This window comes from Sebastes fasciatus, chromosome 19 (assembly GCF_043250625.1).
Source record: "Sebastes fasciatus isolate fSebFas1 chromosome 19, fSebFas1.pri, whole genome shotgun sequence".
NCBI classification, from domain to species: domain Eukaryota; kingdom Metazoa; phylum Chordata; class Actinopteri; order Perciformes; family Sebastidae; genus Sebastes; species Sebastes fasciatus.
The window spans coordinates 10,283,286-10,309,642 of record NC_133813.1 but is presented as its reverse complement, the minus strand read 5'-3'; the positions used below and the strand labels follow the sequence as shown (position 1 = coordinate 10,309,642).

The window sequence follows — 26,357 nt, the reverse complement described above, 5'->3', positions numbered from 1 at the left end:
AGCCATGTTTTGTCATATTGTCATATTTCAACCCGATATCACGCCAAAGCGTGGAATAGACCTGCTTGTCCACCAGAGGAAAGCGTGCAAGTGTCACATTTTGCCTCGCTGAGGCGTTAATATTACATGCTTATATGAAGGTGCAGTACCAGCAGCGGGCAACAAAACCACTCACTTAGGTTTAGGCAACAAAACCACTTAGTTCGGTTGAGGAAAACCGTCATGGTTGGCCTTTAAAATAAAGTACGTACAGTAAATTAAGTACAATATGTACGGAAACAACGTAACATTAGTACAGAAAACCTGTCACTAAAAAACAAGTCACAAATGTAACTTGCAAAACAAAACAGCGGTCTCCTGGTTAAAAGTCCTGTTTGTTGGACCCATCCATCCCTCCCTTTTCATTCTACGTCACTAGCTCTGAGCATATTTACATGGATGCGTTTACATTGCAGTCAATATAGACTACATGGCGTACAAATGACACGCCTCGAGCAAGAACGGCATTACACGCTTATGCCTTGCGCATTATTGTCATTCACACGCCTTTTTGTGCGACCGGGCTGCATATTTACAGTAGATATTCATAATTTTCTGTCTGTCCTTTTCTTACCTGGCAGACTGGCATTAATCAGCTCCATGTATTCCTCCATTGAGGTCAGGGCCTTGTATCCAGCGCAGTTGATGGTTGATTTCGGGTGAAGGCCCTGTTCGTGTGCCTGTTGTTGAGATGGCAAAAAACACGGCAAGCTGTTTTTTTAACACAGGTGCCCAAATCATAGTTTCGTCAAGTAAGAAGTGTAAGGTTACTCACTTTTTTGCTCTCATAGAGGCTGATTGTGTAGCTGTTTGGCACCGATACAAAGCGATTCCTCCACTTTCGATTCTCCTCCAGATACTCAAACAGACTCCCTGAGAAGATGGACCGGCCTGCCAGAGGGTCCTGAAAAATCACAGAGACACTTAACACTAAAGCATTATGGCATTGGCATATTTTATGTATCTTGTGATACAAACATTTTGTATTAATTGAGATCTTTCATAAAAATTAGGGTTTCATTACTCTCACAATTCACACATTGTCTGTCAGAACTCCTTTAACAATGCAAGAGACCTGAAGCTTAGTCTGTGTTTCCTAATATGCAGGGGTGGGGATTTTTGTTTAGTGTTTACACAAGGATACACACCACCCACTTTGTTTTCAGATTTCCAGTCTTAAACGAAATAACACTGTAACTGAGACCGCTCAAAGAGGAAGGAAAGAACGAAGGGGAAAGAAGGGAGTGGCAGAGCTGAAACATAAAGAGGTGCTTGTGTTAGAGAACAGATTTGCTGCTGCTTGTTGTTGTTGTTGATGTGTGCATTAGTGACAGGGTCACTCGTGCTTATGTCAGGGTATAGAGCAGAAAGAAAGTCATGATCCTTCACAATGTTATATGAGGTAAACCACAGGCTAATATTATTAAAAATAATAGTCGTAATAATGTTTTTTGTTTTTATTGAGTTTCACCAAAAACACCCAGATTGTTTACAAGGATGCAATCAGTTTAAACAGCTTTTCACTTGGATTGTATGTGCTTGTGCACCCAAAAATGTGTTTTTCTGAATGAAAAAAATATTGAGAACATGCAAATGACGTGCTGATAATGCATCCCGACATTAAAATAAACAAAAGCTATATTATATTTGTCATATACAGTACATACTGGTACATACATGAAATTTGACCTCTCTATTTAACCCCTCCTTAGGAGCAGTGGGCTTCTGTGAAGTGCAAGGACACTTCGACATGCAGACAGCAGGAACTCGGGATCGAACGAGGACACTCTACCCACTAAGCTACAGCCACTCCCTTACATGTAAGGAAAAAGCAAGAGGTTAAACTACAGTGTTAGTGGTGCAAATGGTATATTTATAATACAGATTTCAGACCGACTTTATACTATCGCATATTTCTGTTTTAGTCCAATATTTTTACATCAAAAGTAAACACAGATAAAATAGCAGATTAGAAAAAAAGGGCCCTTAGAGTGTCTTTTGTTTATATGTATGTTTGCAAAGTGTCGATTCACATATGCATAATTTTGCACTTATGCCATAAGCGCACACAAGCAGCAGCTGTCCTCCACTAAGTGAAGAGAGTAGATGAACTACCATAACAGAATTCCAAACAGCATCTCTGTTCATGTGTGAAATGTGCTCCACTTCCCCTTCAGTGATTGAAAACGTGAACAAAAGTGGGACCGTCAGTAATATTCAGTAGCCAAAAAGATGAGAGGAATACAAACAGTGGTAGAGCTTGTTAAGTAATGTACTGGTACATAGACCCCAAGAAGGAGCTCTTTCATGCCTGTTTGCCTAACAAAGCTTACATTGATGCAAGTTTGTGTAATGCATAAATCGTTAAAATCGTTAAAACAACGGTATGAATTTGTACATCTTCTAAGTACATATTGTAAGATGGCAGAAAGGAAAGCTGGAGAGATTCAAGTTAGTTTAATTATAATGCTGAATCACTGTTTGCATGAATACAATTCCTGTAGTACAGGAAAATGTATGCATGTTATATGTTAGAATCCAGTCACAGGTGGAGGCGACATATTCTTTCTTTGTATAGTTGTATAGTTCTACCCATCGAGCAGGTTTAAACCTCTCTTTTATGACCGACACAATGCACGTACCTTTCTGTGAAGCAGCTGTGCTTGCGTTCCTCCGCCTCCTTCTATCTCAAAGCGGACGCTATTAAAGAGAGCAACTGCGTACTGCTGCTCGTACACATCACTGAACTCCTTCATCACATCTCTGGTCCGAGCTACGGGAAGATACACAGACAGACAGACACAAGATCAAGAAACATTCATACTACAAAAAGTCATCACACTAATGATATCATATTTCTAAAGCAGTATTATTTAAGATACAGTCGAGTGCAAAATTACATCTTATAATTTTATAATAATGGATGACATTTGTGCCAAAGGTTAAACATGTTTAAGTAAAAATAATTGACAGTCCTGCAATGAAAACTAATGAAGAAAGCTTGAAGAAATAGTCAAAGTTAATTTTGGTTCAAACAACACAAGTCAGTAGAGAACAGATCGAGCACTTCAATTCATTTCTAGCAAGAAAGACATGGCTGATTTCCACATGAATCTCTGAGGATGATTTTATAAACTCTATTTTGGACATGTTTTTCAAAACGTATCGGTTTGACTTTGCAATTTAAGCTGTGTATATTTTAGTAGCCGCAATTCTCTTGTAAAAACATACTTTCTTAAATTTAGTCTCACCATGTCAGAAAGGCCACAACCTCCACTGTCGCTATCAGTTCTTTATGAAAAGTGGCATATAGTCAAATTTAAAGTGGAAAACATAGTGACTCTTGTGCAGATAACTCGTGTTATCAGCACAGTTTACTTTATATCATAGCTGTCTGGTGCAGCTCTGTCATTAGTAAAACTTTAGGGATGGAAAGCTTTTGCATAGTTAAATTACAGCTGCAGGCAAAAGTCATTCTAGGCCTACTTATATTCAAACCCAACGACTCTGTGTTTTTATGGCTGCACCATTCAATCCAATAGAAACAATCTATATGTCTTGCTTGTGATTTTTGTCATTTTATAGGTGCTGTGGACTGTTGGTCAGACAAAAGAAGTAGTCTGAGGACATCAACTCCAAATTGTGACGTGTATTTTTAGACCTTTTAAAGACTAAGTGAGTAGTCGTTTGGAGGGAAAGTATGGAGTCTCCCTTTGGATATCAATACAGATCAATCAGTGTTGTCCTCTGTATTGCATAGATCCCTTCCACAGCTTGACTCAGCAATTCTTTCCCACCACTGTCTGCAAGCAGCATCCTAACAAAATAGTCCAAGAACCTGCTTGAGGGGACATGAGCTTTTCCCACATTCTAGTGCTGGAAAAAGAGTCGGTCAACGTGTTTTGGCTCAGTCAGCAGCAGACAGTGTTGACTGTGATCTGTTTATGGAAGGGACAACACGGGAAGGAGAGAGTCGGCATGCAGTGGGAGAGCAGGAAGGAAAGCGCTGACAGGACAGGATAGAAAGGGAGAGAATGTGGAGGAGACGGGGGACAGGGACACGCAGACTTATTAAAAACACTGTCATACCAGGAGGAGGTGGGTGGACGATTTAGAGGAAACCTAGAGGAAGATTGTTCTAAAACAAAGACTCCTTCTAAATCCACTGTTTAGTCGGGCTGGCTATCGAACCTTGATGCTTTTTTGGTAACAAAATGTGTCCCTAGTACCGGGTATTGTAAACCGTTAGATACTGAAAGTTGGCTTGGAATATCTAGTCAGATTCGTAATTTTGTTTATTTATTCCTAGATCAGATAGTTCCTGATTTTTTTTTTTTTTTTTTTTTTTTTTCTGACAATTTTATTTGTTTATTTTATTTAAAGATGTCGTACGTCTGCTTGTGTTTAGGCAATACTGAACATTTGAGAAGTTTTCCTTTTTTTTGTTCTCATAAAAAGAAAGTTTCATGCGGACACTTTGTCTTCGGAGTCCCTGAAGTCCCAAAACATATTTTTGTTTGCACAAGATATGGATCTTATGCAAACTTTTCTTTTAATCTGTCACTCTTTTTTAAATTGTGAATATCTAATGTTTGAAACTTTCTCTATCCAGTGTAAATTTCCACAAGATAAGTGCTGGCTAACGGGTCTTCCTTTCCAAATGTGCAGAGAGTCGGTACTTTCCACTGGTTGTCCTGCTGTGCCAAAGTCAGCAGTCTGGGTAATTGTACAAGGACAGCCTTTTGGGCACTTGGAAATTGGAATTTGGGAACAAAGACCACATCATAAATCAGACACTCAATCCTCTGTTTCAACCTGTAAAGGCATGCCAAAAAGTTTGGTTATATCCACCCCATTCTCTCTTGTCACACAAGAACCATGTGTCATGTGCCCCCTACCCTAATTTGTTATGTGAATGAATAAAAAAGAAAACCTGTAACACGGCATGAGAAACCTGGAAAAGACAACATCTAAGATAGAGTACCTATTTATAGTAGTTTCCATTTACCGCTGCTTATCCGGGCCCGAATAAGCAAGGTAGATTAGACGTTTTCCAGCTCCTCCTGGGGGATTCTGAGGCGTTCCCAAGCCAGATGAGATATATATATATATAATCTTGCTAGCGTGTTCTGGGTCTACCTCAGGGTCTCCTACCAGTTGGACATGGCTGGAAAATCTCCAAAGGAAGGTGCCCTTACCCTATCTCTAAGGGTGAGTCCAGCTCATTTAGGCCACTTGTATCCGCAATCTCATTCTTTTGGTCACTACCTAAAGTGGCCCCTCGGACCCCCTACTTCCGGCGCCCTTTTGACCCAACATCTTCGGAGGAGATGGCCTTATCTAACACAAAAAAAATAATTTATCTGCACCTTTATTCTTGTTTACAATCATTTACATAATGCGTTAAGAAAATGTGTATTGGAACTGACAAAAAAGGAAATGCTTAACATATATTATTGCGGCGCAGTGAAATGTTTTGGTTGCACCTAAATGAAAACGTTAGGTGTAACCAATGTAAAAAAAAGTTAGTCTGGAGCCTTGACCTCATCTTTCTTAAGTGCTATTGTGTCTGTGTTGTGTAGATTCACAAGGGAGGAGATCATTTTGTGAGAATGTGCTTAGGCCGCGAGGATGAAGAAACCACCTTGATGGGAGGTACACATTCCAAACAAGACTCCCACTGCAGAAATGCTGAGTAGTCTTCACTCAATACCACACACACTCAGACACGCTATTTGTTATGCAATTCATGTGTACATGCTTGCATACATGCAAAGAAAAGGGTAAAAGATCTATAGATAGGTACTTAGGTAAAGATGACACAGGGAGGGTGTGTGAGAGCCAGACAGCAGTTTCAGTGAGGCTATTAATCTTGTGACATGTTTCTACCTGCTTTACTTCTGCAGCTTCACTCATTATGTTCTCTTCCCCCTCCCGCTCTGACTCATCTCATGTGTATCTTTTTCTCAGCCAGACTCACAAGCAGAAAATATTTCACTATTTTAGGTAATCTAGCTGAAAACTTGAAATGTTGGAAGTTCTGTTTGCAGTTGTTCATGTTTTTTTTTAATCATAAATTGATTTCCCAAAAAAAACTGATGAAGAATGTGATATGCAGTTGACGCTCCAGAAAAGCTACTATAAGTGGACCTTTTGAGATGAGATTATTTCGTCACACAAACTGTTCCCAGGATCAACTTTCATGCTCATTAGTTTTATTATTTGTTTACAGCTCATTCTGAATCTGACAGGCTGCATATTCCTTCATTTTTAGAGGCCTTCTTGTAGTGAAGATGACATCAAATATAGGGAATTTGCATTATAAGGCTGCAAAAACATTTATATTCTATATCTATGAATTAATTCATTATTTTTAGAATAATTAATGAACTGTTGGCTACGACAAATTTGTCCCTCAGCACAAGGCAATGTCTGTCAATTGTTTTGTCTGACTAACAGTCCAAAACTCAAAGATTTTCAATTGATAATGATTTAAAGTAAAGCCGTAAATCCTCACAATTTTTCCTTGATGTGGCTTAAACGACTATCAAATGTGTTGTCGATTAATTTGTAAAATCCTTTCAGCACTACCACACCCAGTCTCAATCACTTCAGATACACTGTAATTAACATAACCGATGAAAACTGATAAACCACCACCACAATAGCCAGCTTCTAGCAATGCTATTCTTCCTATTTTAAACTATTTCCGAGTATTTCTCCTTCTGGTTCACAAGTAAGAGTAACAACATACAAACTGAGTGTGTGGACCTCAAGAACAAATCTTTGGTTTCCATAAGTGGTTTCCTCATGCAAGTTTTATGCCTGCAAAGCACAAGTCTGGAGGATGTAAACCGCAACTAAAAAATAAAAACAAGCAATGCTCCCATGCCTCAGTTTGAAATGATCACACAGACCTGCACAGTTCACACAGTGGGAGTCTGGAGCAATCTGAGACTTAAATAGCAGCCAATCCCAAACTTATACAAACATGGTCTCCTTTGGGAAACCTACTTATTATCTCAGAGAAATGGGCCTGCAGCAGAGATTGGCTTCAGGGGGAAACTGTTCAAGTAGAGCAGAGCAACAATACACTGATATGAATGAGAAGCTTTGTCCTAGAATGAAACGGGGAAAGGGGACACTTGCTGAGAAGGACAAAACAAATTAAAAAGCTGTGTGTGCAGGCATCAGAGTTCAATTTAATGTATTTTAACACCACATGCAGTATTAGGAAGTCAGTTTTTTTTGGACTAATCATGCAAGGAGGTCTCTGTGGATTTCACTCTGCAAGTCAGAATGACAGCTTAGTTTAAAGTTTGTTTTATCTATAATAACATCAGCACCTTATTTGGAAAATGTAGGACATTTTAAGAGTTTTTAAGATGCCCCTTCTGGAGGATAGACCTAATTTTATTCTCAGGTATTGTCTTATTTATTGTAGTATTTATCAACTGTACTATTTATAGATTTTAAGGGCTGAGAGAGACCCAGGTTAAAATGCATTTCGCTGTACACTGTACTTTTAAATGCATATGACAAATAAACTTGAAACTTGAAACTATTCAAACTCCGTTACAAACTTTTATGAAAATGTCAGTTATGAAAAACATAACTTTTAAGGAACTTCAGTCTGTGGTATAAACATTCAGCTGCAGGCAGCTCGGCCACTCCTCTCTTACCTGTTATCATTTCCCGCCTGCTCTCATCCAGGTGAGAGGAAACCACGTCCCCCATGGTTACAGGAGTCACAAAACCCTGCAAGTATCCGAGCTGCTTGTCCTCAAAAAGGGAAAATAGGTCTTGTATAATATATTTCCAGTATAGTCTCAGATATCCGAGCAGAGACCCACTAGGGGATGATCACTTTCCTCCAGAGAGGCACACTGCTCCGGCTCTGCTGCTGCGTGTCTTCTCTTCTCTCCAGTCTGGAGGAGGTGAACACTGGTCTGGTTCACAGTGACAGGACACACCCTCTGGGAGTCATCAGTGGTTCAACGTGTTCAGGCGGCCCTGCCAAGGGTGTGGCTAGAGCCGGGAGCTTAATGTAGTGACAACATATTCAAAATATTATACTGTGTTTTGATGCAGAGCGACTTTATTTATTTTTTGCTCAGTCTTTTTATTGGTATTCTGTACAAATTCCAATAAATAATTGTATAAACAAATTATACCCCCATCCCTATAACAATATTACTGCACCTTTAAATAAGCAGAGTTCATTTCATAAACAATTACATTTATACATATAAATGAGTTAAATCCGATAGCAACATAAAAGAAACATATACCAAACAAAAACAAAAAAATAAAAAAAAGAATAAAAAAAAGGAAAGGACCAAAAAAAAAAAAAAATAAGTAAATTAAAAATAATAATAAATAAATTAAAAAAACGAAATAAGAAAAACTAAGTATAAATTGTGAATTATATGTAATATGGGGTCAGCAGTTTAAAACTTCAATGTCAGTTGTATCCATTTTTTCTATATAGAAAGGGTCTTCATATAGCATAACATTTCTGAGCACACCCTCTTGTATTATAGCGAATCTTCTCCAATACCAAATGATGTATGAGATCTTTAAACCACATCCTAAAGGTTGGAGGATGCAACTTTATTTTCAGCTTTAAATGTATGACATTTAAAGCACAAACATCCATGCACTGTATATAAAGATCACCCCTAATGTGTCTTATTTAAAATAGTTTTATAATATGGATACTATTAATATTGAAGCCCAAAATAAGCTGAATACTATTAGAGGTTAATGCACTGAGATGAACCGTTTTCCATGATGCCCATGTGTTTCCCTGCAGAAAGATGCATGCTGCCCTCTTGTGGACACTTTGTTTCTCTGCTGTTTAATATTGAGAGGGGCCTGGATCACCACTGCAGAAAACCTCACTTCACAAATCTAATTAGTCACCACATTTAGATAATAAATAATGCTGACAGAGCAGATAGGTGTGAAATAATTCAAACTTTAATGGAAAAACATGTACAATATTCTCTTTGACGAATGCAGATTTAGTGTGAAAGCCATAAGAATATTCTCATAATCGTATTATTTATATTACCAGTCAGTGAGTTATCGTTCATTTGCAACAAACAAATGAAAAACAAAAACAAATGCAAAATAAATACATAGCATAATATCATACAAAACACATTCAAATCAAGTGTTTGAAGCCAACGTTTCTGAATATTTTCACTTTAACGTTGGCTTCAAACACTTGATTTTAATGTGGTTTGTATAATATTATGCTATGTATGTTATGTTGTGGCGTCTGAAACTTTATATGTTTAAATGCTGCTGTCTTGGCCAGGTCTCTCTTGCAAAATAGATTATTAATCTCAATGAGTACTACCTGGTTAAATAAAGGTTAAATAAAAAATAATAATAATACAATTTGGATCCCCTGGCAACAGCAATAATCAGCCACTGGAGTTGGAACAGTTCGCCCATAAATTAGTCAATCAACATAAAAGTAATCAGTAACAATTGCAGTTAGAATTGTCAGGATTTTATTGTTTTTATGAATTTTATTTGTCAAGCAAAATGCTAGTTTCAGTTTCTCAAATGTGAGGATTTGCTGCTTTTCTCTTTAATATCCATGTAAACTGACTATTATATGTTGTCTTTGGTTTTTCAGGCAAATTAAGCAGTTTGTAGATTTCACATTGGTTCTCTGGGAAGGTTCAATAGCCACATTAATTCAAAATGAAAATAATAAATTGCAATTAATTGATGGTTATAGCTATGGTTTTTGATCTCCCCTGGTGTTTATACATATATGCCTACTATTACATTTTATTGATATCTTCTGTGATGTTCTGTTTTAGCAGTTACCATATCTTTTACTCTATCTGCTTTTATTGTCTTGTGAACAAGAACAAACATCTGTTTTGAGAAGTGCTATAGAAATACATGTATTATTTATTATTATTATTATTACATATAGACAATACACCTAATTGAATAGCATGTTTCTGGATAAAAGGCTATACATGATCTTAATATAATAGTGATTTATTAGGGACTCAAGAACAGGCTGTAGTAGCTAATAAAGCTCAGTTGTAGCCAAACCAATGAGTGGTGATGATGCGGAAGGATACGTGGTGACGTCTCCAACTGGAGGCTCCTCCGCAGCGATGTGAGGTGAACGCAGAGAGGAGGGAGGAAGAGCAGCAGAGGGTAAAACACTCAGTCAGTCAGTCCAGCACACAGCAGCATCATGGCACCCATCGGATTAAAGGCGGTGGTCGGCGAAAGTAAGATTATTTTCTTTTATTGTCTTATTTTGCTGCTCTGTATTTGGTGAGGTGTGCGCGTAAAAATGCGGTTGTGTTATGTGTTTTTGAAGGATGCGGATGTCAGCTAGTGGTGATGATGATGGTGATGATGAAGGTGGCTGTTCCATTGTATAATATTGTAAACCACAGCTGCGTGTAGTGAAGAGGATGTAGAGACAAACCTGCATGCAGAGGCTGGTTTATTGTCTCAGTGCTCCTGCGGTTTTTCATGCGCAATTTGTATTTCGAGTGAAAATGGATTTAATAAGCAGGTGATTAGCTCCTCCGATCATCCTCCTCCAGAAGGATGCAGAAAAGCCTGGAGGCAAATGTAGCCCACATATACGCCCTTTTTAGCCTCACTCAGCGTTTATATCTGGAATAATCTGCACTGCATTGGACCTGCAACATGCACTGCCTGAATGCTTTATAAGAGACTGCAGACTCTTTATTCTCACGCCTTTGCAGCTAATTATAGGCAATAATCCAATGTTATAAAGTGACTGGAGATTAACACTCTCCATCCGTGGGATTCCCTGGTTTCAGCAGTGCCTCACCCATCTGATGGAGGATGAAATGGGTTGCGTAAAAACACCCCATTCAGAGCTGAGCTGCACATTAATGGCGGATTGTTGCATCCCAAAAAACGAGAAAGTAGCCTTTTTTAAAACGCCACTACGTCAAGAAATTCCGCATTATCTGCACACAAGCTATGCACGATCAGTGAATGCCCTTTCATCAGCATCATTCATGCCCTTTACTTGGTGGTGCGCCACCCATCAAACCCAGTCTGTGTGATCCTGCAGCATCAGTCATAGACTCGACTGTCCAGCACTGATTTTAGTCATTTAGACTCATTTGTTTCTGCTCCAGTAGTGTCGATGCGTGGTGGTGCTGATGCAGGCCTGAACATGGAGGCAGCAGCTCCATCCTCCTCAGCAGCAGGGTCAGCTGGGTGCAAAGCGTTGATGCGTCGTGGTAGTGTCAGACACTAGGCCTGCATAGTGAAGGAAAGACTCATAGAGACCTCTTCATGTGAAGCCAGGTGGTGTTGGTCCAGCTGCACGTTCTATGCATTTGTAACTTGCCCTGCCCATGGTGCAGGATTTGCTCCATTTGATATCATTGATTCGGTTTCACATTTCACAACAGATATCCATGTAGTATTGTCTCGCTTTCTGGCAGTGAGACTGCTGAATCTCTCTACATTTCTTATCAGGATCAGTGATGATGTATCACGTTGGTCATGTGTCCTGCTGCAAATTCTCAGGCCCCCACCCCCAACAGCACGTACACACAAATACACATTCACCTCCTCCTCCTCTTCAGTCTTACAGAGTCACAGTGTTTTTGTGCTATGATATGATAGAGGGTGAAAAGGTTTGTGCTTTGGCTGGGAGTCAGGCCTCCCACATGGAGCTATAGTTGAGCCTGAACCAGCATTGGTTACAAACCCAAACATGTAAATTCACTTTGAAGCCAAGAATATGACGTTATATAACAGATATAATGGAATATTGTTGTGATAGGTGGTATATAAAACTGTGGCTGTTTATAATATCTTGCTATGTAGAAAAATATTTTTTCATTGATGATATTCATCCATTCATTATCTGTAACCGCTTATCCTATTCAGTGTCGCGGGGGAACGAAGGCAGGGTACATCAAGACTATCACAGGGCTGACACATAGAGACAGACAAACATTCACGCTCACATTCACACCTACGGGAAATTTAGAGTCCCATTAATGATATATGGCGCAATATTTAGAATTAAGACAAATTCACATATATAGTAATGAAAGTTATGTTCAATGCAATGAACTGTGCTCCACTGTTATTAGAAGAAAAAAAACTCACATGTCTCAACCGAAACCCTATCTACTTGTTTTCTTAGTTTTTGATTAATTTGCTTGGAATCACTGATTTTTAACAAAGCAGTTGTGTAAATCAATACGGTGATAGGATCATATTGTCATGATACGATTTCACTGATAATACTGAATTACTGGCCAGCCATGCTGTGGAGTTTTAATAGGAGAATGTGAGTCCCGACCTGCATTTTTACGGCCTGCATCACTAGTAGTCGTGCTGCTTATAAGATTTTTCTGTAATATGGCAACACTTTTTGATTTAAGGCCACATTTAGAAAGGAATGATATCATCTGCACACCTACAACGTTACACAACACAACTTCACATGCCAAATATTCCTGCGTTATTTTATCATTTATGCCTTGTAACCGGCAATTACATAACCCAGTTTGTAAAACTAAAGGCAGGCTCTCGGCGTCGAGCGCATCGTCTCTTCCAGAACAATGTAAACACGCGCACGTTTCCCAGTAGGTAAAGGCAGGGACGCAGCAGGCGACACCTGTGCTCTGTTTGGCTGAGGTGAAGCCGGGATGGGATTGGTGGAGGTGGTGGTTGGGGGGGGCAGAGAGGGAGGGTAACACCATCATGGGTCCTCTCTGCAGCAGTGGATGTAGCAGCTAGGATGAAGGAGGGGGATGGGCAGCAAGCAAGAGCGTTCTCCCTCCCCTTCCATGACTGTATATGAGCATCAGTCCCAGAGAGCAGCAGAAGGACAATAAAGCTGAATGATGAGGATCTCAGCAGCCAGCAGCAACCTGAGCTGGTAGATAGGGCTGCAAATAACTTATTGTCATTATTGATCAATCTGCTGATTATTTTGTAGATTCATCGATTGTCAGAAATTAGTGAAAGATATCCCAGTTTCTCAAAAGTCCAAGGTGATGTCTTTATGATGTAAAACAGAACAGGTTTTGGCATGGTTTATTTTGGATTTTCGGATAGAGCCAGCTAGCCCGGCTCTATCCGCAGTCCGCTGTTTCCCCCTTTGTCCAGTCTTTATGCTAAGCTTGGCTAACTACGTCCTGACTTAACAGACATGAGACTGACATTGATTTTTGCACTTAATTCTTGGAGAAAAAAAAAGGAAATAAGCTTATTTCCCAAAATGCTGAACTATTCCTTTAAGTATCTGATTGATTGTGATAAGTCCGGAAGTTACTAGGAAGTATCTGGAAGCAGGCTGGTGCGTATTTACTCCTCTCTGTGCAGGACATTTTTAGAAAAGGAGGAAGGTGAAGCAGAGAAGGACAAACGAATGCACTTAGTTGCACACGTACACAAACACATGCGCACACACACACACACACACACACACAAAGCTTTCATCTGACCTTGGAAGCATCACTGAACCAGAGCATCACACACTGGTCTGGGTTCAGTGTCTGACGCAGTGCCTGCAGCCTCTGGGCCTCCGTAAAACACACACACATACACACAACAAATACTCATGCACCCTGCAAACACACTCACTCCCAGATAAATCCATGCCGAAATGTCATGTCGCCGTGGTTACAGAGCATGAAGGGCTGGCTGAAATAGAGCTCTCTAATTCATGGTTACAGTGGCTCATAATCTTAATGAATTCCCCTTTCTCTTTCACTGAGGAAGAGTGCTGTGTCAGAGCTGGCAGACATCCTCCTCCTCCCAGTCTGCTCAGTAGCACGTGACATGCTCTCCTCTCTCCATCCTCCTTTTGTATACATACGCACTCATACAGTGGAAACATGTTTAATACCGAAAAATCTACATATAGAAGATAGGTGCAGAAAGCCAAGTAGTGCAGCCAAGATGCTCTCGACAAAAACAAAAAGAGGAAACGCAGATTAAGGAGAGAGAAAAAGAGAACGCATAGCATGACGTGATGGTGATGTGAGGAGGATTTCATGTGCAAAATTATATTGATTTGGGTTTTTTTATGCTGTACATTAAGCAGTACAGTTGAGCTGGAGGAGACTGCTGAGCCTGCTCCAGCTGCGGCATCATGGTGGATCACTTGCTTTCCTACAGTCTATTATATACTGTCTGCCAATTTTATCACCCTGGGCTTCTGTGAGTTGTTTCCCAGCTTCACTTAAAGGGGCCATATCATGCTCATTTCCAGGTTCATACTTATATTTTGGGCTTCTACTAGAACATGTTTACATGCTTTATTGTTAAAAAAACCACATTATTTTTCTCATACTTTCCATCTGAATATACTTGTATTCTCCCTCTGTCTGAAACGCTCCGTTTTAGCACCTGTGTCTTTAAGACCCCCTCCTGAAAAAGCCCAGTCTGCTCTGATTGGCTTGTAAGAAAAATATGGTGCATCTTTGCAAAGGTAGTTCTCAAGATGTGGGCTAACTCCGGGTCTGAAAAGTGAAGCCAATGCGGAAAATGTCTTAAATTTGCATTCTTTCTAATAGCCAGCAGGGGGCGACTTCTCTGGTTGCAAAAAGAAGTCTGATTGTATAGAAGTCTATGAGAAAATGACCCTACTTCTCATTTGATTTATTACCTCAGTAAACATTGTAAACATGAGTTTATGGTCTCAATCGCTAGTTTCAAGTTTTCTTCAATACAACATGATGTTCATTTAGAAAGTTATGGTCCCATTTAGAGTCAAATAGACCATAAAGCAGGGTATGCTTTAGGGCGTGGCTACCTTGTGATTGACAGGTCGCTACCACGGCGTTGTCTGGTCTGTGTGTTGTCTGTGTTTTCATCCTACAACTGTAACCCTCTCACAGCGTGTTTTCAGTTCATGAAAGTTAATTATAACCTTTTTGGTTGCCTGTCTTATTCAGCGTTCGGTAGTACTTAGCTCCATCCTCTGGTGTCACTTCTGGTTGCAAAAAAACTAAATGCCGATCTCGAGGCTTCAAAACAACAGTTCACAAACAATTTGGTGGTGTTGCGGTGACTACTTCCACGTCTTATATACAGTCTATGTTCTCAAGCGGTGTGCGATATATTCTAATGAGCCTGCATGTGACATAAGAAGTGGAGCCCAATCTGAATGGCTTGATGAATCACATGTTTTCTGATCTAGGCAGCTCAAAATAAAACTGAGTGGGTTGTCTTATTTCACAGTTTGTGGGTTGGTGGACACTCCAGATACCCAAATGTATGTGCACAAGCACTTTTTCATAATATGTCCCCTTTAAATCCCTCTCCCTTATTAGTTTTTTTAGAGTGCTAAAAAACAAGTCAATGTTAACGCTGCTCGAATTTATGAATGAATTCATTACATATCAAGCTGATGGTTCCCTGCAGCTTCCTGCTCTGGTATTTCTGTAAAAGAGCTGAAAACAATTAGCTGATTGATCAGTTTGATAAAGTGAGTAATCAGTGACCATTTTGATAAGTGATCCGTCTTTAAACATCTTTCACAGTGAAACGGCAGTTTTAGCATCTTCATTTTCTGTAATGCGTTGTATTTCCAGTCAAAATGGAATATTTAAGGTATAATGAAGAGAGGGATTTGATTTAATTGTTAAGGGATTTTTAATGTGTGTTCTGTACTGAGCGTGGAGTCTCTGGAGAAACACAATGATTTGGAGCTGAAGAGGACTGTTGGCCTCCAGCCACACCTTCCTCACCTGCATTATTAGATCAGCAGGTGGAGGGCGAAGGATAAATGAATAAATTAGACCAATCGCACTCCGCTGGAAACATAAACAGTTTTTGCCATTTGACATCCAGACACACACCTCCAAAGAGGCACCCATGCTCTTTGACCCGAGACAAACTAACAGTCAACTGAGATTTATTTGTTTGGATATAAATTAAACACAACGCAGTGCAGGGTGAGACTTTACAAACATATTTTAACTTATCTAAAGGACCAGTGTGTAACATTTAGGGGGATCTATTTGCAGAAGTGGATTCTAATTTTATGTTTTCTTTAGTTTATAATCACCTGAAATAAGAATTGTGTTTCTGTTACCTTAGAATGAGACATTTATATTTACATAGGGAGCGGGTCCTCTTCACGGAGTCCGCCATGTTTGTACAGTAGCCGAAACGGAAAAAAACAAACACTCGCTCCTGTCGCTGCCGCCACTCTCTCTCTTGCTTCACCACTCACTTCCCTCATACACACACACTCTTTAAGCACGGACTCTGCTCCAAATGACCTACGCTACTCTTACAACAACTGTTTCTAGAGAGGGCCATTCAGGCTTTCCCGTCGGCCACTGTAGTCCTTCTACACGCTTGGCACACGAGAGAAGCTTCAGTTGGTTGCAATCTGCAACCTTACCACTAGATGCCGCCCGAGATCCTACACCCTTACTCCTTTTAAAGAGTTATTTTCAGATATAAATATGTTTTAACATTTGACAGATATCAACAAATAACAGAAACATTATTTATTTCAGTGTCTTGTCCTCCGCAAAACTATCCAACCTTTTCTGCTTAAAGCGTTTCCAATGTTAGTATTTGCTACTTTTTCGTTTCATATTTTAAATGAAATACCCTTTTTAGTTTTTTGTGTTTTTGACAAAATAAAGCAGTTCCCCTCCCTTTCTCAATAGGTCTTCATTGTCACTTTATGTATCCTTTGAGTACAACCATAACCATGAAAACAAAGAGCCTCTGGTCTTGCCGCCCTGAGAAATTGGACATAAGTAGGTCTGCTCTCACTGCATCAAATGTGCTGAAAATAAAAAGATTTCTTCTCATCTGAAAAGAACAGTTTGGCGATATCATACCTACTCAAATAATTCTGACTGGGGGGCGTCCAGTAGGCGTTTTACAACATCGGGTTTGGCGAAATAGTCATCGATTAGTCAGCTGATGTCATTATGTAAGAAAAGAGTTGTTCTGGTCAGCACTTTTTGAAATTGTTAATTTCTTAAGGGGCATTTTGCATATGATTTACAGGCAATATTTTGAATGAACTATGAGCGTAGTGCAGTAATACAAACTGAAGAATGTAACTGTGTACAACAAGCATCAACAAACTGCTGTCAAATCTTGTTTTATAGCTAAAAATACTGACTATAGCTAACTGGCCGCTGTTCATCCACTGGTAAAATTAGTCAGCTGGTCTGTAAAACCTTCAGGTAAAACACACCCTGAAGACCGCACACAGCCTGCAGCAATCTTGTTGTTGCTGCATTAGCAACTTCTGTTGATTGATAAGTGCACCTGAGGTTCCTGTCACAGACGCTCCTTGCTGTCAGGTGAATAGTGGTGGCTGACAACTCCATGTGTGGCAGCGAGTGTATTGCAGGCCACTTGGCCTCAGCGTCTATTTTCTTGTGTGTGCTATTACAGAAGATCTTATGGCCTCTACAGGCAGAATATTTGTGGCTCAGCAGGTAATGATCTGTTGTCGTGAGACGATAAAAGCGTGTTTAATATGTTGATTGTTTCTGTGGTATACTGACAATGTTGATTGATGCTTTCAGTGGCTGGCAATGTTAGGCTCACCACCTTTGAGAATATAAAGGGTTGACCCACGTTGTTGTTAAATGTGCTCATGTGGCCTCTTATATGGCTTTTGCATCTGCTCAAGCAGCCTCGGGGCTATTGAGGTACGTTTATGTAAACTGCATGATAATTAGTCGGTATATACAGTATACAGTACAGATCTGCTGTCAGAGCGTCTCTGTGCTCAGCTCTCACGACTCTGCCTTTTCTCTCTACTCCCGTACACCATCCCCCATCACTCATTGGTGCAGGTCATGGGAAAGGCTCCTTTTCCTGTTTTGCCCGGGTGACCTGCACCTCTCCTCAACCTGCATGACCTCTGACCTTGAACTAGATAGATGTTAAAGGCCAGAGAGGCTTTAAACTCTTCTGCTTTTCTCACAGCCAACTCGTGCTAGTCTGGGCTGGTTAGGGTGTTATGTAACTTCAGGCCTGTCTGACCAGGCTGCAGACTAATAACAAGCCATGAACGCAGACTAGATTTGTACTCTCATGCAGTCTTTTATGTCTAGTCATTATTTTGAATCAGTTTAATTTAAGAGTAAGATACATTGAACAGCAGGGAACCATAGTGATGTTTCATACTACATTACCCTTTGACTCTCACTGATGAAATTAACCTCAACATTACATGAGTTAAACTGACAAATGGATCACCATCTCAACAAGGGATTCAACTAACACTTCCATTATAAGTTAATTATTTTCTCCGCTTGATTAATTGTTTGGTTTACAAATATCAAAAATAATAACCATAGCTCAAAGTGAAGTCTTAAACTGATTATTGGTTTTGCTCAACAGGCCAAAATCCTGAATGTACTCAATTTCAATGACATAAAACGGAGGAAAGCTGATTTTATTTCCTACATTTTAGGAAGCTACGAGCCAGCAAATGTTTGTTAAATGATGAAATGACTATAACAGTTAATCCATTATCATCCATTGTCAGCACTTGGCATTGATTAATAATCATTTCAGCTCTGTCTGAACACACTATGAACTCCAACTTATACCACTATAGAAAATGAGGGACTCCATGGTGAAATGCCATCCTCCATTTCGTCTGTTACAGTATTTTCTATATTGCTATACAGGCTGTTCTCATACACCGTTCGTAGCTGTACCTACGAAAAATAATGCACTATAATTGTATACAGTATATCCCACAAAATTAATTTGTGTGTAATTCATGTCATTGTGAATCAGGAAGGAGGTCAGGGTGGATGGATGGGTCAAAAAACACCAGACTTTCGCACAGGAGACCGGCGTTCATGTCCCGTGTGGAACCGAAAGTCAACATTGATTTATCAGTCACGTAACTTCTGTACTTAAGTAACATCACTTCCGGGGTTATTTTAAGCCAAACCACGACCTTTTCCTAAACCTAACTAAGTAGTTTTGTTGCCTGAACCTAAGGAAGTTGTTTCCTGTGAAGACGTAAGTTTATTTTGAAAATGTTTGCATCTAATGAGCTGAAATTGACAAGTGTTGTTGGATATTAGTAGGAAAACGAACAAAAAAGGAGGAATAACTTTTTCGTAAGATATCATACAAACCTTTGTACGAGAATACGCTGTGCTATAACACCTGATCATGCAACATCACTTATATACGGCATAGTTTTATTGATGGTCTATGATGGAGACCTGGCTTCATGTGTTCTTTATTGAAGGTTTTTTACATTTGCTTTTTTAAGTTGAGACCCTACAAGCGCAGCTTCAAGTGTTTATTTTTGACAAACATAGTTTAAAAAGTCTGTGAACTAAAGAGAGGCTAAGGCTGTCGTCATATTTCAGCCCCGCTGAAATTGTCTGCATGTCTCTTTAAGATCAGCCGTGTCAGATTCTCTCGGGAGTGATGCTGCTGTGAAGCTGAGATCCAGAGAAAAAAATGGGTCATGTACTCATAGGTGAAAGTCCCTGAAGGCGGGAGAACCACAAGGCAAAGAGAGAAACTGTCAGCTCTTCACTGCTGCATAATGTGTAGAGTGAGTCAGGGCTGTGTGTACATTGATCCAATCAGAGATATCATGTAGCATCACACTGTTTCTTATTGTGGCAGAATAATGCTGGTGTTTGGTCGGTTAGTCTGGTTTACGACTACTTTTTATATATATATTCTTTTGGGATTCAATCTAATATGTTTTGTTGTTGATTTATTTATTTTTTATTTCATTTTCATTTTCTTTTATTAATTAGTTTCTTTTTTTTATGGTTTAACAAAACATTTTTTTTCTTTGTTCTGTCCTGGTTTTCTTCCTTGCTCTTCCATGAGGATGTGTATCCTGTTAAACTGGGCGGGGAGAGATTATGAGACGTCTGAGGAGTGTGTTTGTCACTCTGCCTGTTTGGTTGACACAGCTGTTCCGCTGTGTTGTTTCAGGTTCCTTCCCCTCTGTCCGACTGGTACGTTCCTGTATTACTGTGCCTCTATCAGGAGGTCAGAAAGGAAAAATCCACAGTGCTGTCGGCGCCTGACGTGGCATTGATCCTCATTCTCGGTCATCAGTGTGCAGCGTCCACTTTATTATTGAATCATCATAGTTTGGTTATGAAAATTCAAAACTCAAGTCCTGGCATTTGCTCCTGGTGTTCTTCACCATTGTTTTGGAACAAGGAAATAACGGGAGTAAACAGGCGAACCAGCTTTAAAAGTGACATATAACTGATAAATGTTTAAAGAAACTTGATTGAAAGTGTTAAATTTCAAAATGGAAATTGGTGTGGTGTGATTGTGTTGGGGCACCCAGCTCTGGTTTGGTCTCCACCAACTCCTGAGTAAAACATCTGGCTCTTTAACTCCTAAATGCTCCACTTTCCTCACTAGCTAGTCTCTAACGTTGGTTTGTATTTGCTAAAAACATCTGCAGGATTAATGAGCGTGGAGTCGGCCAGAAATCCAGAACAATTAGCTAAAAATGCTCTGAAGAGCTGAGGGGAACTGCAGTCGAGTCATATTTCTCTGTGGGTTTGTCACTAAAAATGCCACTTTGATCATTTGATTCATTGTTTATATAAAAATATTGTGTAGTGCAGCTTTACCTTTGCTTCCACAACGTGACAGACATATTTCCCTGGACTAGATATGTATCAATAAACAATATTGATTTGAGTTTTTTCCTGAACTGTATGCCTTCATTGACCAACATGGATTGCGAAAGTTGTGTTGTTGCTCCTCAGTTCACCTTTAGAAGAAGATTTAATACAGCATGTAGTGTGAAAGTTTAATTTTTTATCGACAATCTCTTGAAAAAGAGAAGTGTAATATCTTGAAACATAAGAAAATCACTTAAACTGTATATCAGTTCAGTGACTGAAGCTGCTTTTATCAGAAACACTTTATCAGAAAAATGCTGCAGTGCAGAACAAGAGGAAACCCATCAGCTGCGGCAGAGGAAAAGGGAAAACGTGTGACGGATATCCCCACCGTTTCTTTGTTTGAAGAAGTGTCTCATCCTGTAGGCGCTGCTGGATGAAAAACAAGTTGACTTTTTAGGAATCCAGCTTTAGTTTTGCAACTGTTTTACTTTTAGCATTTAGCACAGATTCGTCAACAGCTCCAAAGTCAAAGTACTCTGTTCTTAATGAAATAAAAGCCCATGTGCGGAAGTTTTTGTTTCTGTTTGCAATGGTTTGTATTGGCTCTGCTGTTGTGCTGACACAGCAGTTTACAGAGCAGGACACAGAAGATGTTGGAAATAGGCTGAAGCTGAGTCGGGGAATCTCATGTCATTTAGTGAGAATAATATTCGTTCTATTCCAAGATCATATGTCCCACAGGAGGTCAGATACAGCTCCTCTGACTCACAGGAGGTGCAGACTGGAGTCTGGAGGTGTTTCTGGATTCACTCGGTCAAATTTCAGTCGGTCATAGTGCGTAAGCTGCTTTTAAAGGTTTGAGTTATACAAAGTGTCTATATATCCTTCCTTGCATCCCATCCATCCTTCTGTCCTTCCTTTCATACTTCCTTCCTTGCATCTTGTACTGTATATCGGGGTTTTTCAAAGTCTGACACTGTGGGGCCTTCCTAATAATAATACCCCATGTTTGATAGTTAAACATGACAAAATGTTGATTTAAACTGATTTATTACACAGCTTTAATGAATACTCGATTCTGATTGATCAATCACAGCATTCTACGGTCTGTTATTTCTTTATAGCAGACCGTTACTATGTATAACAGATTGTTTCTATGGGCGCAGTTCTGAAGTCGGACTAGGGTGGACCATTTTTGTGTCAAATTATTGATTTCTGAAGTATGTAGCCGTGTAATAAGCGGGATAATGTACAGCTAGCGGATCATTGTTGTGAAATAAACCCCTTTGCATTCGGGTCCACCGCATCACCCTGTCGATGTTTATTTGACCGGGTCAGTGTACATTATTCCTTGTCAAACTTTTGTTATCATTTGTCTTACTTAAGTTTTGGGGGATGTAAATAGAATAATGTTAATAAGCCGTGAGCTACAACTTGACTTTTAGTGAAGACATTTTTTATCCCAGATTTGTCTGCATTTTGGCACCGTTAAAATTATGCTGAACTAGCTATCAATATGTTTTTGTTTGCAATGTATCCATGGATGTATTGACAACTAAATTACTTTGATACTGAATTCTCTGAAGTCTCTTTTTCTATTATTATTATTATTACTATCTGTGTGTTAATGGCTTTTTATGGCATGCTAAACTGACATTTTATACAGACATACTATACTATGACTTTTTATGGCATACTATACTACTGTATGACTATTTTCATGACATACTATTCTATGACTTTTTAATTACTTTCTCATGGCATACTATAGCCTAGAATGACGTTTTTTATGACATACAATACTACGACTTTTGTGGCATATGACCTTTTTTATGGCATACTGTACTATCACTTTTTTATAAAGGCAGAAACCTCAGATGAAGGATGAGGATGAGTGGGACACAGCTCAGCAATGACATCAGCGGAAGACGCACCACCACTGAGTTTTGAGGCACATTTTTATGACATACTTTACTATTTTTTATGAAATAATATACTTTGACTTTTTATGATTTTTTTTTTTCTGATTAAAAAAAAAGGCTACTATACGACTTTCTTTGAGGACTCCTTCCTTCCTTCCTTCCTTCCTTCCTTCCCATCTACTGTATCTTTCCTTACTTCGATCCTACTGGTAGCCTTCAGCTCCTCCCTCTCGCTGTGAAAAGAGCCAATCAGGAGCTGGTGTCTTCATCACCTGGAAGAATTTAATTTACCCCATTGCTTGTTTTGGAGGCAGAAAAAAAACCAGACTGACATGAACACATCCCTGATCTTTATTTGATGTGTGTTTACTGTTTTGTAATCTTTTTTGTCCGAGTCCTTTTTAATCTGTGATAATCCATCAGTATCTGCGTGGCCTCAGGTTTTAGCCAGTGCTGAAAGGGCTTAGCGGTTTATATACACAGCGATCCAGCATGATGTTAAACAGTAATTCACCCTAAATGGATTTATCCTTACACTGCTGGCAGATGGTTTGCACAGTGATCTGGCCAATATCAGTATTGTGGCATAAACATGACCATCGTGCTGTGACCTCACAGAGGGAAGGATTATTTTTCCTCTGTTGTTCTTTGCGATCGCTGAGAAACGAAGCACACAATCGCTTCCCAACAGCCTGTGTGTTTTTATTCACTCCTCATCGAGATGATTTATTCCACTGGTCTAGATCTCTGGTCATTAACCTTGTTGGAGGCTATATTTGACTTTCACATAGTATTGTCCACCAGTGTAGGAATTACATTATGGGATTTTCTATACCAGAAGGACAGGATAAGGTTGGTTGTTTCCACTGTAGTTTTTATTTGTGGTTCAATTGAATATGAGTCAGGAGAACTAATACAACCCAAACAAAACATGAATATAAGCACCTTGCCAGAACATTACAGTCTTAGTATAGGTTATGCTGAAAGGACAGTTTTGCCAGAAATCAGTGAGTTTTTACTCTTTATATTAAAAGGAAAACATTAACACATGCAGATGATTATCAAAATGTGGAGCATTGCTCAAACGTCCCATAAATCAAGTATTAAAGGGGACCTATTATGTGCTTTTTCCCATTCCTTTAGTGTGTTGTATAGTTTTTTTGTGCATGTAAAAGAAGTGTGTTACTTGGTGACATCACCATGTTACGTAAGAAAAGGTAGGACTTCAATGAAGACGTTTCAGGCAGTTCAGGAGCAGTGTTTCTGTGGGAGAGAGTAACTCCCTTTGGCTTGGGCTTTGTAACTTTGCAGACTTTTGACATGCACAAAAAAACTATATAACACATTAAAGGAAAGGGGAAAAAGCACAAAAGCGTAATGGGTTCTCTTAATTGAAATGACCAAAACAGTTCAAGGGTTCAAAGATGCCTCAACAACCAAACATGGTTGTTAGATATTTTCTCCTGTGTGTGCGTTCATGCACAATATTCTCTGTTTACAAAATGTGTTAAAACAACTTTGCTCATGATCATTGTGCACCCATCAGATTCCTAATGTTTATTTATTTTATTTTTTTACAGAGATTATGAATGATGTAATCAAGAAGGTAAAGAAGAAGGGAGAATGGAAGGTAAGAAATTCACAGTTACAAGAAATATATGGAGGGCAGTGACTCAAAAAAGCGTTTTTTATTTTTATTTTATTATTTTATATTAATAATATCTGAAAGAAAATCTGCTAATCCACTAACTATCTGCAACTGCTTTATTGGGCTGAATTTTCCTCCCTGTTCAGTATTTGAATAACGGCCAATACAGACATTATGAAGTTTTCTTTTGCTTAAATCTGTATCTTGTGTTTCAAGATTAGAGCTGAAACAATTAGTCGATTAATTGATGAGTCAATTGACGTGTAAAAATGTATTGACAACAACTTTGATCATTAATTGAAGTTTCAAATATTTTTTTTAACCAAAAAGTCCAATCAAGCACTTGTTCCAGCTTCTCAAACAAGAATAATTGCTGGCTTTAATCTTCTATGATTGTGAATATTTTGGTTTGGGACTGTTTGCTGGACAAAACAAGATGTTTGAAAATGCCACTTGGGCTTTAGGAAACTGAACACATTTTTTTTTTTACAATTTTCTAACTAAACAAATAATCAATGAAATAATTGTGAGATGAATTGACAATGAGAAGTACTCTTAGTTGCAGTCATTGTTCGATAACACAACCGATTTTCCTGCTTGCAATGTTTGAATTGGTATTGAAAAAGTGCCAGTTCTCCAAACCAGCAGCCTGTATAGCATGCACATGCAGCATTTGGGGGCACACATCATGCACAATTATTAATTTAAGGGTACAAATTACTACTTTGTAACAAAAAAGCACTAATAATAACGTTTATGAATAACACTCAAGCTAAATAGTTATTTTTTCTGACTGATCTAGATACTGTATCTGACACGCCAGCTTGCCTTTCCTCAGATTGTTTGAGCAGGGAACTGAATTTGTCCGACGTTTAACTACATCGTTTGTGCCTGGATTCATTGGGAAATTGCGGTACTAAATATTAATGGTATACAGTTGGACAGAAATCGAATGTGTCGGTACTCTGTGCCAAGTAGTAAATACTGGCTCAATTCAGGCACTGCTCATTTCTGTAAATGAGTACGACTGGTGCCGCCAAGTAATCCATTAGTCAAATAATTCTGAGGTCCTGGAATCAGTCTTGAATAATAATATGAGTGCAGCTTTTCCTGCTGTGCACCGCAAACATTCACTAAGTTTAGTTAAATAAATTGTCTAAAATCACAAGACAACAGGAATTTTGTTTTGTTTTTGACATTAAAACAAAAACTGACCACTGACTTAAAAGCATGAGCAGGCTAAAAGTATTTATGATTCCCAAAAATGATCAGCAGTGAACATCCGGTAAATCACAATTCACTAAATGGAAGAATAGCTTTATTTGAATGGGACAGTTTCATTGTTAGCAACATGTAATGCGAGTGATAAACTGTTTGTATAGTTACCGTCTTGTTTCCTGTTGCCAGGCGCTGATCGTGGACCAGCTGAGCATGAGGATGTTGTCGTCCTGCTGCAAGATGACAGACATCATGACAGAGGGCATCACCAGTAAGAGACGATTCTCTGTGCCGTTACATTTTCATTTGTTTGCTTGTGTATGTTCCTCTGTAACTGTGTCCATGTATTCGTCTGTTTCTGCTTCTCCAGTCGTGGAGGACATCATGAAGCGACGAGAGCCTCTTCCCAGCCTGGAGGCCATTTACCTGATTACACCCACAGAGAAGGTATGCATTCTCTCTATATCTCTGTATCGCTCATTCATAGTGTATATTCAGAGGTGTGTCTATAGCGGCAGGTCTGTGTTTTTAGCAGAGAGAACAGAGAAGCCGCTGTGAGTTCAAACACACGACTGTTGACTCAGCCGAGGCAAACCACACATACACACTTCTTTGTTTCTATGGTCTCTCTCTCTATTTGTCTCTCTCTCTCTCTCTCAAATTCAAATTAGCTTTATTGGCAATGCCATAATTGAGTAGCAGTATTACTAAAGCAGGCTGTAGAAGATCTACAATGTACTCTATATACAGTATATGAAACGTAATACAGATTGACATGCAGAAAAAAACCCACAAATGGTCTGCACATTGCTACATAGTATACTATAATGAAAGAAAAATAAATACTTGCAAACTTATCATTAGAAAATAGAAATATACACAGTATGTATGATAAGATAAAGTTTA

At 39.1% G+C, this 26,357-nt stretch overlaps 2 protein-coding genes across 6 annotated transcripts in view; one reads left to right on the top strand and one right to left on the bottom strand.

Moving 5' to 3' along the window:
• The window catches only part of niban2a (niban apoptosis regulator 2a), a 32,045-nt gene extending 24,061 nt beyond the window's left edge, over window positions 1-7,984 (bottom strand). For all 3 annotated transcript variants that reach the window (XM_074616758.1, XM_074616759.1, XM_074616760.1), the window contains exons 1-4: window positions 7,722-7,984; window positions 2,682-2,812; window positions 815-943; window positions 614-719 (exon numbers count right to left, since the gene is read on the bottom strand). In XM_074616758.1, coding sequence (XP_074472859.1) covers window positions 614-719; window positions 815-943; window positions 2,682-2,812; window positions 7,722-7,776 — 421 coding nt within the window. In that variant the 5' untranslated portion in view covers window positions 7,777-7,984. The remainder of the gene's footprint in view (window positions 1-613; window positions 720-814; window positions 944-2,681; window positions 2,813-7,721) is intronic.
• The window catches only part of stxbp1a (syntaxin binding protein 1a), a 44,393-nt gene continuing 19,876 nt past the window's right edge, over window positions 1,841-26,357 (top strand). The window contains exons 1-4 of one of the 3 annotated variants that reach the window (XM_074616764.1): window positions 1,841-1,859; window positions 24,166-24,215; window positions 25,641-25,722; window positions 25,822-25,898. In XM_074616764.1, coding sequence (XP_074472865.1) covers window positions 24,171-24,215; window positions 25,641-25,722; window positions 25,822-25,898 — 204 coding nt within the window. In that variant the 5' untranslated portion in view covers window positions 1,841-1,859; window positions 24,166-24,170. Of the gene's footprint in view, window positions 1,860-10,150; window positions 10,311-24,165; window positions 24,216-25,640; window positions 25,723-25,821; window positions 25,899-26,357 lie in introns of those variants that run through there. The other 2 variants (XM_074616761.1, XM_074616762.1) reach the window with 2 other exon arrangements.